This window comes from Strix aluco, chromosome 6, assembly GCF_031877795.1.
Source record: "Strix aluco isolate bStrAlu1 chromosome 6, bStrAlu1.hap1, whole genome shotgun sequence".
In the NCBI taxonomy this organism is placed as follows: Eukaryota; Metazoa; Chordata; class Aves; order Strigiformes; family Strigidae; genus Strix; species Strix aluco.
Window position 1 is genome coordinate 39,030,310 of NC_133936.1, and position 15,900 is coordinate 39,046,209.

The following is a 15,900-nucleotide window of genomic DNA, read 5'->3' on the forward strand; positions in this document are numbered from 1 at the left end:
CTCAGGAGTGATACGGAATTCCAGAAACCCAAAGTCAGGTCCCCACCTGCTGCAGGGCTCTTGTGGCATTGAGCCTGAGGCATTTAGGACAGGATCCAATTCACCAGAGCTCACGCACCAGGTCTGAGACTGCTCTGGAGCTGTCAGTAGCCAGTGGATAGAGAAAGACACCTCCAGAAAGAAACTTATCCCACTGTAAATATCCAAGGCAAGCAGCAGTAATCATGGGCTGGACGCACTCACTCTTCTCCAATAACATGAAATGAAATCTAGATGAAGATTATATCCCTATCCTTTTGATGGTTAGCGTTATGTGAGCTGCATTCCACCTGAACACTCTCTGTGCCTTGGCTCCCCCTGTAAAATGAACAGCATTTCCTCCCCTGACAGGGATGTTACGAAGACCAACATGCTAAAATCTATGACGTGCTCAGCAAAACCACATGCTTGTGAAAGAGGGCCATGAAAGCATCACATACAAACAGGAAAAGGGGCTGGGTCTGAAATCTGGCTCCAGACACAACAGCAGCATTATCTATATATTCCAGCTGCCCTCAGTTACATCAGTGCCAACCCTGTCAAGACAACAGGATTGGGAGAATCCAGGCTATGCACTTCCCGGCCAGAATGGTACACAACTGAGAAACAACACTGCTTGACTTCAGAAGCCTCAGCTGTGCTTTCAGGACAGGCAGATCAAGTCGAGCCTTTGTTCACTCAAGGCTGAGCTATTAATTTAGACTTCACTGAGGCACAATGAACAGGGAATCCAGTGACAACATTTTTACAGTCACTCTCTTTGCAATGGGAGCTTGTAATTCCCAAGGCAACTCTGGCCTGTGTTTGATTAGTGTACTTAAATCTCCACCTGTGCTTTTATAATAACCAGTATTTTCTGTCAGAGCTTGCTCTTACCCTGTTGGAATCAATTCTTGTCCTGGAGGTGTAGATGGGAGGAGGGATGTTGAAGGCTTGAGGAACAAGATACTCTTCAGCATCCATCATATCTTCCAGGTCTTCCTCATCAAGAAGGTTTTGGAAAAACTTGCTGTCATTTGGACTCGGGAGTTTCATACGATCATCTCCCTAAGTAGATTGTATCGAGAGAGAAAAACGGTCAAAAGATCGATTAATTTTCCAAACAGGGAATTTCAGCCTTCTTCATGCCCTAGCGGTCAGGCTGCAGGGACCACACATGCTGTTTTGTTTGTTCTAAAGCACCACATCCACATAATTTGTTTTGATTTTTTTACTGGGAATATGATGACAGAAAGGGAATAACTGCATAAATCAAGCAAAATAATTTTTTGGCGTTCTTGCGATCGAGCTTTTATTCTTTCTTCTCTTTCCCATACAAGCTCAGTTTCTGACCTGAGTTCTGTCAAGGCCTGATATATTTTGTGAAATATCTCAGCTATTTAGGCTCACATGGAGGGGGAAATAACATGGAAACTGCTGTGTCTGGATGTTTGCTTTAGTTTCATTTGTATTTTTAGGGACTTAGAGGCTAAATTTCCCTCTCATCCATATAGAAAATTCTGCAGAATGTAACAGAGCTGAAAGCAATAAAAATCAAACCAGGGAGCAACAGCAACAACAATGATATGTATTTTTATTGAAACAGCATCTACAAGCTGGAGAGGGAAATCAGGGCTGTGCTTTGCTTGGTGTCACAAAGCATCACAAAAGGCAGCCCATGTCCCAGACTCCTAGTAGCCCATAGAAATGATGCTAAACTTAACTGCATGCCTAAAGAATGGCCTCCCACTCTGCAAGAATTATTATGCCCCGTGTGGAATCCAACAGGGAATGATGGCTGGGCTACAGGGTACATACAGACGGGTTTAAAAGCTCAGCAGCAAGTTTGTCATTCTTGATTGCACCTGAGGGGAACGGGAAGTCAGAATGCAGAGATACCAGAGCAATGGAGTTACCCTGGTTGCTCCTCATGAAGCGCATGGCCTGTATTGTCTGCAAGGATCATTGGAGAAGAAGCCTCACAGGATGAAATACCCACCAGACTATCCAAGAGGGGAGGGAAGGGCAGCGGAGAGGAAGGGAGGGAAGAGGCATTTGGAATAGGGAAGCATGTCCTATCTAATGAAGTAATTTAATCAGACTGATTTTTCCAATCTGAAAGCTGAACTGACAATTTAACACAGCAGGGAATCCTGCAAGAGAAATTCCACTTTCAGCACCACAGATCCTCTTGACTAGTATTTTACTTTTCAAATATATTTTACTACTTCTCAAGCTGAATGAGAGTAGCGTATATTTACACTGTGTGATAATACACCATGAGTAGGCTTGCATGTCTACACAGTGAAATGAAACACCATACGGTGAGATTAGCACTAGACCCAGAAGCAATCAGGAGACATAAAGTTACAGTGAATCTACTTCTGGAGGCTCTTCAGCTAGGAATCCTTACGTCAGTGTGAAGCTAAGGACCGGCTGGATATACCTCTGCCCTGTATTCCATAATGTGGAGCAGATACAGCATGAGATGTAGCACGAGAGTATCATTACCTGGATCAAACTAATTCCATGCTTTGGTCTCTGTTGTTTCAACATCACCTTACTTCTTTTAATTTTTCATTTTCATTTGAACTGCTCATACATTGGGAACATCTAAGGACCTTACCAAATAATTGGATTCATTTCCTGTGGCTTGAGTCTGAGTTGTAATAAACACATACACAACTCTAGGTTTCTGCAGAATGCAGGAGTGAAAGGACAAAAAATTTCCACTCCAGGGAGTACACAGCTCCAGCTAGATGTAGTCAACAGGTATGGCTCTATTGGTATTGCCCTGCTGCCACCGTGTAGTTTCATGTGATGAATCATTCTGGTGTGGGTCTATCACAGGGACTGTGAAGCACCACAGAGCCTACACAGCCTAAGGAGGACACAGGGGAAAGCTCCTCTCTAGCATGAGAGGTATCAATGTGGCACAACTCCCTGTCTTCCGAGAAACGTTTATGTTTAGGCTACGAAAAGAAACTTTCTTATGATCTCAGCTGTGCAGGGAAGAGTCTCTTCAAGATAATCACCTGAGATTCAGACTAAGCAACTGCAGAACCAAGCAAGTCCTTGGTCTAAAGTAGGTCCACTGATGGACAAATCTTGTTCCCAGTTTCATGAGACAATGCAAAGTAGTGAGCAGCTTGCAAAGCCAGATCTTGTGTATGTGCTCATAAATACAAGCTTAGGAAGTGAATTTCAGGTTATTTTATTATTTCTATTTTTGAGATACTGACACTGGCCATTCTACTTCATTCTTGTATAGTACTGTGGTCACTGTTTGCTTTAGGTTCAAGAGCACCTTGAGCTTAAGAGTTTTAAAGGCAACCCCCTCAACAGTCAAATTTGGCAGACAATTTTTTTTTTCTTCCCTGATGTTGCAGTCTTGCTTACCTGAATTACTAGGTACCTCTGAGGGTCTCGAGCCATTCTAGAGAATTCAGCAGCCAGCTCCTTGAATTTTGGCCGACTGTCAGCATCAATCATCCAGCCTGAGGACAGATGAAAGATGAGAAGGAAAACAATTAATTGTCAAGGGAAGAAATCATGCAGTTTTTAAAAATGCAGAGGTTTGAAGTCCTTGATAGCTCTGGACTAAAGAAAAGTTACAATAAAGAGCCCAGAATAATGGAAAGCTAGAACTCCATGATGCATCTAAAATGGAAAACATCTGGTCTTGGCCAGAGAAGACCAGATTGTTCCACACTGCATGGATTTCTTCTTAACTTGCTCTGAGCCACTGTTCCCCATCCCCAAAACAGAGACAGCAACAATGTCTTGCAATTTTGTGTCTATCTTGCCCATTTAGATGTCGGCTCTGACTGTCTTTTATTATGGATGTATCCAACCTCTAATATAATGAATCTGATCTCATCTGAGTCTAGTGGGTTTATTACAAAGTTACTACTAAATGCAATTTTACTTTAAGTGGCCTACTGTTCCAGTGACTTAGATTAAAAAGAGCTGTTCAACAGATCTACAGGATGACTGACCTCACATCTGCCTTTCAGGTAAGTCTGCATTCACATGTCTGCATCATTAACACAGACCCCACACAAGGCATTTGATGCTATTTTAATTTAGTAAGGGTGATTCTTTTGTCCTTCACTCTCCAAGAAACATTCATTAGAAACATCAATTCTCAACCCTTGCTAATGCTTTCTGCAAAACAAGCAAGTAGTATGGGTAGTCACCACCAGCAACTAGTTTATCTCAGTGTCAGCTTTTTCTAATGGAAGATCCTATCAGCAGCTTCCCAAGAAAATGTTCTCATTTGCCAGGGAGGCTAAACGAAGCAGGCCTTATCTCCTTCATGCCATTTAACTGAAGAAGTGACCAACACAGGAAAAACAAAGCTGCTATAGCTTATACAGATTTTCACACAAACATTACACGACTAACTCTGTACATTTAGCTGTAACTTTCCATCTTCCAGAATATCCCATCTACTAGGACTTCCTTTTGTCCACCGAGATTCACCTCATATTCATTAGAAATCCTACCAGATGGAACATTTTTGCACTCAACCAACATGAACCCCTTGCACTGTTTAAACAATTTCCATACCTGCATGCACAGTACAACTGTTTTCAGAAGACACATTATTTACCTCTTCTAGTTTTATTCTCTTTCAGTCAGTGTTTTTGTGTACAAAGCAAAAAGGAAAGTACTAAGATGGATGAGATGTGTGTTTGCTAATCTCACTTAAATTAAGTCAGAAACACCAGAGAGATGTTCCTAATTCTTTTTAAATTAGAAGCATAGCCTTGGAGGATACTGTCACTAGTGTGGGTATCTTGGAGATAAAAGGGTAGGAAGGAACCATGTTCAGACTGTTTTCGTTTTTTGCTTAAGTAAAAATATTCAAAATTATTGTACTAGACTAAGAATGATAAAAAATTATCCCCTCTGTAGCATTTCTTGTATTAATTTAATTTTACTTTTTATTATTACTATTGCAATCATTCTTCTTGTTACTAACAATAAAACATTCATGCTTTTTTCCTCCATATTTGGAACCAGCATTTCTCCTCACAACCTTCACTGGCTGGGTATCCATGTACTGTAATTATGTTTAATACTATCTTTTTTAACATCAAAATCAATTGTCATGGAAATGACAAGGGTTTACAATAACAATCATACAATTTTGACTTCACAGCAAGAATATGAGATACCATCTGACAGTAATAAGAAGCTGAGCTAACTCAGCCCTTCATGGCTAAATTCGTATCTTTTGCAATTGCAAAAAATGTGCATACAGTATTTAAATGGAATTTACAGTAACTTGGGAAGCTTTTGTTTTGAAGCAGCCTGCCTCATTACCCAGCACTGTCAGACCATAGATGCAAATGTTCTAAAACAGTGTCCCTCTTGCACTGAGCACGGGGATATTCGAAGCGACATGACTTACACTTCACCATCACCATATAAACATCAATAGTGCAGATCGGAGGTTGGGGCAAACGTTCTCCCTTCTCCAAGAGGTCGGGGATCTCTCGAGTTGGGATTCCATCGTACGGCTTCCCACCAAAGGTCATAAGCTCCCAGATAGTAACTCCTAGACAGAAAAAAAGTGTTAATATTTGAGGTCATACTGCTCAGATTCCTTCACCATTTCTTATAGTGCAGTACTCTGGCCCAGTTCTGGACTGCAATCTCTTCTTCATTACAAGTGACTGTAAAACCACTGTAAAAACAAAGTTTGGTATGCCATTTAAAAAGCTCCAGAAAATGGTGAAACAGCACTTTGTGTTAATCTTCAAAAGCAACTTCCCTCATTTTTATTGGTGTAGGAAGCAGCATGATAGATCTGAGGCACAAGAGAAAGGTCTAAGACAAATAAATGGTAGTAAAGTAAATGGATGCAATAACAAAAGAATGCATCGTGCTCTTTTATCATATCAAAAGGGAAAATGAATGGCTGATGTACTCTATTATTTTAAGGAGAAAAACCGCAGATGTTCCGTAACTTAGAGCATCAATTTCCCACAAAGGTACAGCACTGAGTAACATTATGTCATTGTCTTTGCCTTGTAAGTCATTCACAGACACTTATAATGCTTTTTTCCTTAAATCACCTTATTGATTTGAGTTATGATAGCGCTGTGCTTCAAAACCAAGATTCTCTTTTTGAATAACCATAGCACTTGTTTTGGCATCAGTATTGTAAGTAACAGAATTCGTCCCACAACAAAATCTTAAATATTGAAAATGCTGCTATCACACCAGTTTAACTTTTATTTTTATTGCAAAGGTCATTTTAAACATGCCTCCAGATCAGTAACCATATTTTGCCAGCTGTCATGCTAATGTGAAAAGTGATGGGCAAAATTACCATATGTATAAAACACATATTTATTTCACCCTCATTCACCTCCTTTGTTGATGTTCAATAACTATAACTTGCCAATTGGTTTTGGTCTTGTCCTTTCTGATTACAGATATTCTGGGCTTCCTGTACTTAAAATGAATTTCATAAAAGGAGGCATATTTTTTCCCTAAGTGATATGGGGCATACAGAATTTGAGGAGAAAGAGCAGCTTTACATGACTGATTTAACTTTTGTACGTTTTTCTCAGCTGAATAGAAGAGGGCAGCTAACCAGTCACAGCAAACAGTGTCTTCTGCTGCTACCCACAGGTAAAAGTGAGTAATGAATAGAATTGTACACCTTTCTGTTTCAAAACGATATGGCAACAGGAAATGCAAATAGGAGTCCATGGCCCTAGATACTGCTGAAAAATTCCACTTTCAAAGGTATACATGATTTTATTAGTAACAGCTATACTAGATGAACAGGGAGACTGTTCAGCAGATGTGGCACAATAGCTCGTCTGGATAACTGAATTAACAACAGTAAAGGAACATCTCGTTCCTCAAATGTGACTTTTTTTTTGGTGTGTGTGAAGTCCACATGAGCTGACCTGTCTAACTAATTCACAAGTTATCTGTGAAATTAAACGGATGCTTGTTTTAGTTAGGATGGAGAGCTCGTCTCTTTCTCCTTTTTCTCTTGCTGTATTTGTTCTGTATTATGACAAATTCCCTTTTATCTGACTGTAGGTACAGAAAGTCCCATAAGCTTGAAAATGTTTTTTGACATTCATGGCTTTTAGAGTTGAGATTTTTCAAAGGACTGCTGAAAATTATGACCTGCAGCTGTATTTTTATGAATCTGTGGCTGAGCTGAAAGAGGCCTTCTTCTGTCATAATAATCAGCCAAACTGTTACCAGCCCAGACCTTACGGCAGTCATCCTAGGAGGGACATCGTGATAATGTATTTTAGTGAGCAGGGAAGTAATGCAGGAGCCAAATAACAGCTGCTGTTCAGAGTTACACATTAAAAAATCCCCAACAAAACCAAACTAAGAAAAAGAAAACAAACACCTCCCCCCCCCTCCCCCCAAAAATGAAAAAAATAAAAGACAGAGCAAAACCCACTGGAATTAACTCCTCTAGGAGAAGAGGGTATCTTTAACATAGTAACACAACTTGGTTTAATGCTTTACAAGAGACAAATTTTTAAACTAATCACATGAAGATTTACCATAGCTCCAAACATCACTCTGATGGGTAAACTTCCTGTAGTGTATGCACTCCAGAGCCATCCACTTAATTGGCATCTAGGGAAACACAGAAGAAATGTAACTTTAGAAATATAATATTAAAACAATACAGATAGATCCTGTATGTAGACATCAGCTTCCTCCCCGTTTCCTTTTTCAAATGCAAGCCTAAAAAAAGCAGCACTACCCACCAGAGGAAAAGGTTGTTCCTGACCTCTAGAATGGGGCTTTGCCCCATAAAACATATGGAGGCGAGAAATACGAACCAGTTATCTGCAGAACTTCTCATACCACCCAAATTTTACTGATTTAGATGTAGTGGAACAACTCATTTTTTCATCATACCCACATAAAGATGGGACCAACACAAAAATTACATTCAATCCCCCTAAACCTGAAATGCAGCAGAGAAGGTGGAATACAGTAGCTCTTTTGCCTCAACAGTTTGCAAAACCAGACACTGCTATCTCAATTGCTCTGTAATGAGGCTAGTTAATAATGCAGTGCCCGTAATACTTCACAGTCCACGTCATCATCATCAGAATAAACAGCAATGGGGAGAATTTATAGTGCTTAACCTAATATTTGTTAGGAACTTAGCCTTCCTGGTTCTCTGTATCATTACTGCAGTGAGAAAAGTTGCTCCTAAAAGCAAGTCAAAAGTCCCAAGTTAGGCTTTGGGTCTGAATCACCCTTGGGGAGAGCTCATCTCTTCTGACAGAGAAAGCTGTGTAGGCAAATACAAACCTAGGTTTGGCATAAGGGTTTTCCTTCTTGAGTTTGTGTTAAAATGAGATTCACAGTGTTTCCTGTTCCTGAGCTGGGCCTGTGAGACAGTCTTGCAGTCCATTAATTTCTAATGGACAGACATTAAAAAGAGATTTTTACCTGGCATGGACTTGTATGGGTTGCCTCTAATTTGGAACTATGGAAGATATACTGGAATAAACCAGAGAGATACGTAACTGCATGCAAAATCTGAACAGATGGTGGGTGTAAAAGCAGAGGATGTGTCTTCATTCAAACCCTTATGAAAATACCTTCCATGAAGTTGACTAATGAACATAACCTATACAGTTATGGCAAAAATAGCACTCTCTAATAAAGATTGGCTTAGCACTTGTAAAGACAGTTCATCCTCCTCCACTAAATGCAGAAGAGTAATGCTTTCATTCCCATTAAATGCGACTGGGTCGTTCCAAACTTGAACAATTGCTGAAGTAGCAAAGCTGCATTTCTCATCATGGGATAAGTCAGATTGGAAGCGATCTCAGGAGGTCTCTAGTCCAACCTCAGGCTGAAAGGAGGTTCAGCTATGAGATCACAGCATGTCACTCAGGGCTTTATCCAGTCTGGGCTTGAAAATCTCCAAGGATGGAAACTGCACCACCTCCCTAGGCAACCTGATCAACTGCCTGATTGTCCTCATGGTGACAAAGTTTTTTCTTTTATCCAGTCTGAATCTGTCTTAGCATGCTCTCAATACAACTTTAAGCTGCAAATGTCTTCAGAACACTTCTTTGGAACTGGAAAGTGACACATGTGACATGTAAGTCCTGCTCCAGAACTCCCAACAGTGTGATTGGCTTCACAAGTCCAAGACACCAACTAACAGCTGCCAGGGAACAGCTGGTTTGCAAGGACCAGCTCATTTTCTGTCATTCACTGGCTGATGGAGGGAAGAGGCAGAGGGGTTACTGAAGAGGGGATTAGAGAACTGAAGGAATCAGGTAAAACTGCCAAAACTCCACCTTCCCTGCCAGGAGGTCTCTTTACTGGGGAAACAGGAAAACAACGGCGACTCTTTTCAAGCTCTTCACCTCATTGACTGAAATGCTGATGTAATCCATGCAACAGCTGCCAAGGGCAGCAGCCGCACAAATAAGGCAGCAGCCCATCCAGGAGAAAAGCACACGCTGGCAACAGCTGTTTGTCCCAGACAAGGGCACAAGTGAGCACAGAAAAACACAGATAGCAAGTAGACAGAAAGCAAACTGAACGTTCAGAGAAAGGAATGACAGGAGATGCAGAACCCCTTGGGATTTTGTGACAGGTTGAAATGTGGAATTTCAAGATGTTTAGCATCCGGCTGTGGTATGTACTTAGAGCCTCTACCTACAGCATTTTGAATTTTATAATGCATTCATCTGAAGGCATTAGAAATGAGGTGAGGCACTATATGGATGCTGTGCGATATGCTGAAAAGTAATATGGGAAAATGTCTGGTTTCAAAATTATCCTCAAGCTAGCTTTTTACTGCCCTGGTATTCAGCATGGTATTGGGGAGTTGCATGCAAGAAATAGCATACGCAGGCTCTTCCAATGTGACAGAAGAGGTAGCTCTTTGCTGAGCATATGTAAACTCTCATATACTACAAATACAAACATGTTCTGTGTCCCTCTGTTTTTGTTTTCTGGAAAATTACTTGTCTGAGAAAATGGGACTGCAAATTATTGAGGTTCATACTGACTAGAGAAAGAGGCTTGGCAGGAATGCCCTAGAACAACTGTCAGTCATTGAACTGACTTCAGAAGTCTTCAAAACAAGACACAAAATGGAACATACGAACAAAACCTAACTCAGAGTGTGAAAACTGTTTAGACAATTATATTTCAGCACCTGGAGAAGCTCACTGAACAAGAAATGAGCAGCTTTTATGTGTGCTGTCACAACACAGTTCTAGAAGACAGGGCTTTGCTAAGTCACTGACAGACTTTCTTACATAGATAATAGTCCCGTGGGGATACACTGCCCTAAAGAGTTACTTCAGGAGGTTTGTCACAGTGTGATATGTTTACCTCCAGACATGTTCAGTACTCACCTTCCCTCCATCAGCATTATACTCCTTTTCATCTCCTTCCAAAAGTCTGGCCAAGCCAAAGTCAGTGATCTTCACATGGTTTGGTGATTTCACCAAGACATTACGGGCCGCCAAGTCCCGGTGGACAAGTCTCCTCTCTTCCAGGTACATCATTCCCTGAAGGACAAAGAACAGTAAAATAATCTTAATGAGTCTTACATGATTTTTTAGAACTACTTTTCACTGGTGATATGTAAAATTTCTGTTTCCCTTATTGGTATTCACAATAAGAAAATGGCCTAGAGGGCAGAAGTTCAATGCTGCTTTTGCTCGGAGCAGGAGGTGGGATTAGATGATCTTAGGTTCCTTCCAATGTGAATGATTCTATAAGATTCTGAGGTAATTGCCAAAGGAAACAAAAAACTACATAGATATCTCCTTTGCTCCAGCAAGTTTAGAATCTGGAAATGTGAGACAAAGAAAAGAACTATTACAGCCCTTATTTTTCAGACAGGAAATCTGAAGACCATTAAAAATAATCAACTTAGGCAGAGTCCCACAGAAATTAGGCCAGACTGGGAAACAATCCCAGCTCTTCTACATTCCAGGCAAGTGTCTTCAATTCAAGATGAAGCTTCTTACCCATCTTCAAATGCTTTTAAGGTGGACATAAATTTTCACTACCCTCAGTGGATTAGAAGGAAAACAATTCTTTATTCCAAGTGCTGCAACCCACTTGCCTTTTCACTCCCTTAAAATTTTGCATGTAGTATTATAATAAGACACTAGATCAACGGCCTCTTTTTTTATGAGCATATATATTCTGTTAGAAGTACTTTTGTTAACAAGCTGATCCAGCTGCCTTTAAAGATAAGGTAACATATACTCAAGCTGCCTGGCCTTAACCTTATTCTTACTCTGATGAGAGACTAACCATCTACCATCAGTATGGAAGTTTACATGATGCTTTGTGACACTGAGATGAACACTAAAGCTTAGTCTTATTAATTATACCACACACAAAGGATAGGCAGGGTTACAAGACTATAATTTCATTAAAAGGCATTTATGACATTAACCATCATTAGGAGAACCTACAGATGAAATTACACACTTGATAATTACCCTTAAGGTATCTCTTAATATATTGGCTCTGTATAATATATATGGTAATTTTTAAAAAGTCATTGCTGAATACTGAAGAGATCATATTATCCCATAATAATTCAGACAGTCACAGGTAGCGATTAAAATAGCCAGATTACTCAGTGTCATGGGCCAGACTTTATCCCCTTTCACAGCATAAGAAGCTCACACATACCTATCCCCATACATACCAGGAGGACAATGCCTATGGGTAAGCCACCATTCATGGTCACTGGGCCAGAATGTAGCCTTTTCTTGACAGAAAGTGGATGTCTTTACAAAAAGTATCAAGTGGAGCTCTGAAATGCTGTGGCTTTTAGGTGAAAAATTTCAGTGGAAACACCACTAAAAGGTTTGAAAATATGTGAGAGAACATTTGGCATAAACACTATTTCATTTTTAATGTGGTAGGCTTTGTTGCAGTCAACATGAAGGCTGTTTGAAAGGGGACATGGGGACTCTTTGGCATAAAGCAAACAGAATTATTTTTTAAAAGCCCTGCTAGTTGAGGCAAACACGCCCTCCTGCCAATTGCAAATCAATACTTTTGGCCATTGCACATCAGAACTGTAAGTCTTTGAAAGCATAATGTTTTTTGACATCAAATTAAAACCTGTAGATAAAGGACAAATAAATCTCATAGGTCAAATGATCGTGAGTCACACAACAAACACACCGTGAAACCAGAGGCACCATGACTTAGCACAAGAATTATCATCTGAAGAAATCCAACCAGAAAAATACAACAGTCAATAGACTCTGTGTAGAGGAAAAGCAACCACAGAAGTGGTCCTGTAAAATTCAGATAGATTGGGAATTCATATAAATCCTGTTTCACATCTCTAACACTGAACAGCAACCAGAAAGGGCTTCAAGGCAGTGTCAACGCTGCTCATAACAAGTACTCGAGGAAGCAGGTGGACTACAGAAACCTCCCAGTCTCATGTTCCTCCCTTTCATCTGGGGGTCTTGCAGCCAGTCTGCTGAGATGTCTGCAGGTAGGTGTCAAACAACTTGTCTGGACGTGCCTCAGAAAGCCACTGAGAGAACACCATGCCCGTGCTGCGCTGGGCTGAACAGCACGCGCAGGCATGCAGGGCTCTGTGTGCTTTGTGGAGCAGCCTCTGGCCCACAATCATACGTCCAGCTTTGCTGCTCCTGCAGATAGCAAATCTAATTGTAAGGGTGGCTTCAGGTTGCCCTTAAATATACCACATAGTAATTCCTCACTCATCTAAAATTATACTGGTTCTTTGCAGTTCCTGAAAGTGCTGCCCTTGAAGCCAGGATTGCAGTCATGTGTGAACAGACAGGTGCCCTTGTGCTTCCCCCAAATACTTCTCTCCTGCAGCTCCCAATCTCTTCCTCCACCTTCCATGACATTAAGCACCTCTCTTCAGTCTTACATCCTTCACTGCAAAAGAGCTCCTTCCTGAACAAGAAGTCTCAAGGTGCTGTTTACGCTTCCTTTCTACTTAGTTTAGAAAATAGCTCAAATTTTTAGAATGAACAGAAATACTTCTAAAACATCATAGATTTGAAATAACGTCCAATATCCTTATTTGGTCAAAATTCTTAATACCTCAGAATAAGGCAGGGAAGAAAAGAAAGGTCCAAACCTGGAGACATCTTTGTGGGCAGAATCTGATGAGGACACAAGAACCCAGAGAATTTGATGAGAGAATTCTGTTGGTATCAAAATACATTAGGCCCAAATAAAATTCTCATTTTTAATAGATTAATTTGCACCTATGAGCACTGAAACGACATGAAGATATTGTGGATTTCTTTTAGCAGAAATGAAGAAATGGAATTTCTGTCTTGTTAAAGTCAAAACAGATGATCTGTACAAGGCTGTAGCCCCCTGTCTTTAGCTAATGATGGCAGCAATAGATGGTAAGGTGTCCAGAAACATCCTTCACTGAAAAAGTTAAACAATCAAACCCTTAAGCACGCCTCTTTGGTCTTATTTTACCTTCTCTACGTATGTAATTTACAAGCATTTTTTAAATATGTAGGCTAACACTTTAGGATGTTTCACTGTTTATTCTACTAATTAATTTCCATTTATTTCAGTCTTGTGCTATTATTTAATATCATCTTAGTAAGATTATATTTTATTTAACTTAACATCATACTCTCTTATGAACTAGAAAGATGCGTAATCACCAACCTGAATACTGCTCCTAACCAATACCACAGCTGGTTTTCTTTTCTGTTCACGAAGAGTGTAGAAATAGCTGTCTGTATATCACTGTACTTACAGTTTACTTCACCTCTGTCAAAGAAGCTTCTCAGTGCTTGTTCCTACCTGTGTTATCTGCAAAGCTAAAAACAACCCATGCAGGGTTGACAACTATAAAATCCTATGCAGGTCCATGACCTGCAGAAATGTAAATCCTCTTAGGAATACCCAATGTACAGATGTTAGATTTTCCTGATATCCTATCAACAAGTTTTACATGTGGATGGCAGAAGTATAAGAGAAAAGGTATACATGTGTCTGTATTTTCATTAAATGAGACTATACAAGCAGAATGAAAACAATCTAAAAATGGGAATCCTACAGTATTTGCTGCAGCAATACTGTCTAAACATATACTATGCCAAGAATTATCATTTGAAGGCATTTTTGAACCTCACAGGAAACGTGCTCTATGTACATCTCTCATCATTTTACCTGACACAGAAGTATGAAAACAAAAAAACACTCTCTGCATCACACAGCTGGTGCTACCACCACCCAACAAGCCCATGATCAAATACCAAGAGGACATTTTACGAGAGTTACAAGACAAAACTACCAGTGACCCTAGACCCTGACAATGGAAAGAGATCTGTTTGTGGAAATGACACGTTCAAGCCCGCTCCATTTGCGGTGTGATCTGTGAAGCTGGGGAAATAAGTGCCCTTCAGGACTTGTCCAAATTAGAGCTATACAGATGCCATATAATTATCAAAGTGTAAAATTTCCAGATAATAAGAAACCCCATACTTTAGTATACATATTAGAACATCCACAATAGGGTAGGACTTTTATGCTGAAACCACTGAGAGGAAAAAGCTCAACATTAAGCCATTAGGATCAGTTGTCCCATTATCTCTGAGCCCAGATTCATCTCACACGAACACAACAACCAGCCATGACCTACCCATCACTGCTACTTCCTCATCACAGTCACAACAGAGGTTTCCTCACAGAGAATGTCATTAGAAATGCAATTACTGCTAGGGTCCCTTAACATAAAATCGCTCTCTGAATCAGCACCTAATGTTATTAAGAAGTCAAACAGCCACTGCAAACAGCTGTTACACAGATAAGTTGTGGAAGTCCCTCTGGAACTTCAGGCAGGGCGAGAAATAGCCTTTTATCTTTCACAACTGCGCCCCTTATCCTCACCCAGTACCAGAGTCACGTACGAAGACAAACCTGTGCTATGTGGATCTTTACATAGACATACAGAGCAGTAAAACCACCTGCAGCCTCGACCCCTTCTACCCGTGTGATTATGAACTGTGAAAATGTAAATTCTCCTTTCAGAAGCAAGACACAAATGCCCTTGCCAGGACTTTGAGTAGTGTTAAAGGTCTTTTATCTTTGCCTACACAATTACTAACCTGACCTGCCTATGTGTTTCTATATTTCCCACAAGGCTTGCAACAGCACCAGGGAAACTGAGGCATAGGATAGACTTGTAATAAGCCAAGATGGATTTGTTCAAAGGGAGGTGGACAGGAAAGATGTAAACAGCCACTAGGAGCTTTACTCCAGTAAGACTTTCCTGCCTGTCACTTCTCAGCCTTGATAGTTTTTTATGTAATAACTAGAGTGAAAAAAAATATCAGCAGTTTTACTAGCTGAGGTTAATCCTACTCTCTACCCATCAGTTTACTCTTGGAGCTGGCTAGAAATAAGAGAGAACAAAAATGATCTTGAACAGACTAAAAGTTCGTCCTTAAGAGCTATAAAAGAAGAAAGTCTTTCTCAATTTTATTATGGAGTGTTTGTGAAGTCTCTGGGACTGTGGATAGACAGATTTGGCATGGTCATTTCAGGTAGGGTCAGGTATGCTCGTGCTCTTGTCACAAGAAAAATGACAGACCTGAAAATGAGGTAACATGTGCTGGCAACAAACTGAAGTGGAACAGTGGAAAGGAGACTTTGTGTCAAAAAATCCAGGGGGGAAGAAAAGACAATGAGATGGGACAGCTTTCTGATCTTTCCAAGTGCTGAACTGAAGTAGAAAGTATCAAATTAGGTTCAATATCAGGTCTTCCAGTGCTGCAGACATCTACAGAGGGGCATCATCAAAGGCAGGCTGGTGGTCGAAATAGAATAATAAAGGGATTTTTTCAAAAA

General features: G+C 40.3%; 1 protein-coding gene across 9 annotated transcripts in view; it reads right to left on the bottom strand.

Annotated features, from left to right (window-relative positions):
- ERBB4 (erb-b2 receptor tyrosine kinase 4) overlaps positions 1 to 15,900 on the bottom strand; it is a 644,720-nt gene that overhangs the window by 29,274 nt on the left and 599,546 nt on the right. For all 9 annotated transcript variants that reach the window (XM_074829732.1, XM_074829729.1, XM_074829726.1 and 6 more), the window contains 5 exons: positions 10,416 to 10,571; positions 7,575 to 7,650; positions 5,438 to 5,584; positions 3,418 to 3,515; positions 916 to 1,086 (listed from right to left, as the gene is read on the bottom strand). In XM_074829732.1, coding sequence (XP_074685833.1) covers positions 916 to 1,086; positions 3,418 to 3,515; positions 5,438 to 5,584; positions 7,575 to 7,650; positions 10,416 to 10,571 — 648 coding nt within the window. The remainder of the gene's footprint in view (positions 1 to 915; positions 1,087 to 3,417; positions 3,516 to 5,437; positions 5,585 to 7,574; positions 7,651 to 10,415; positions 10,572 to 15,900) is intronic.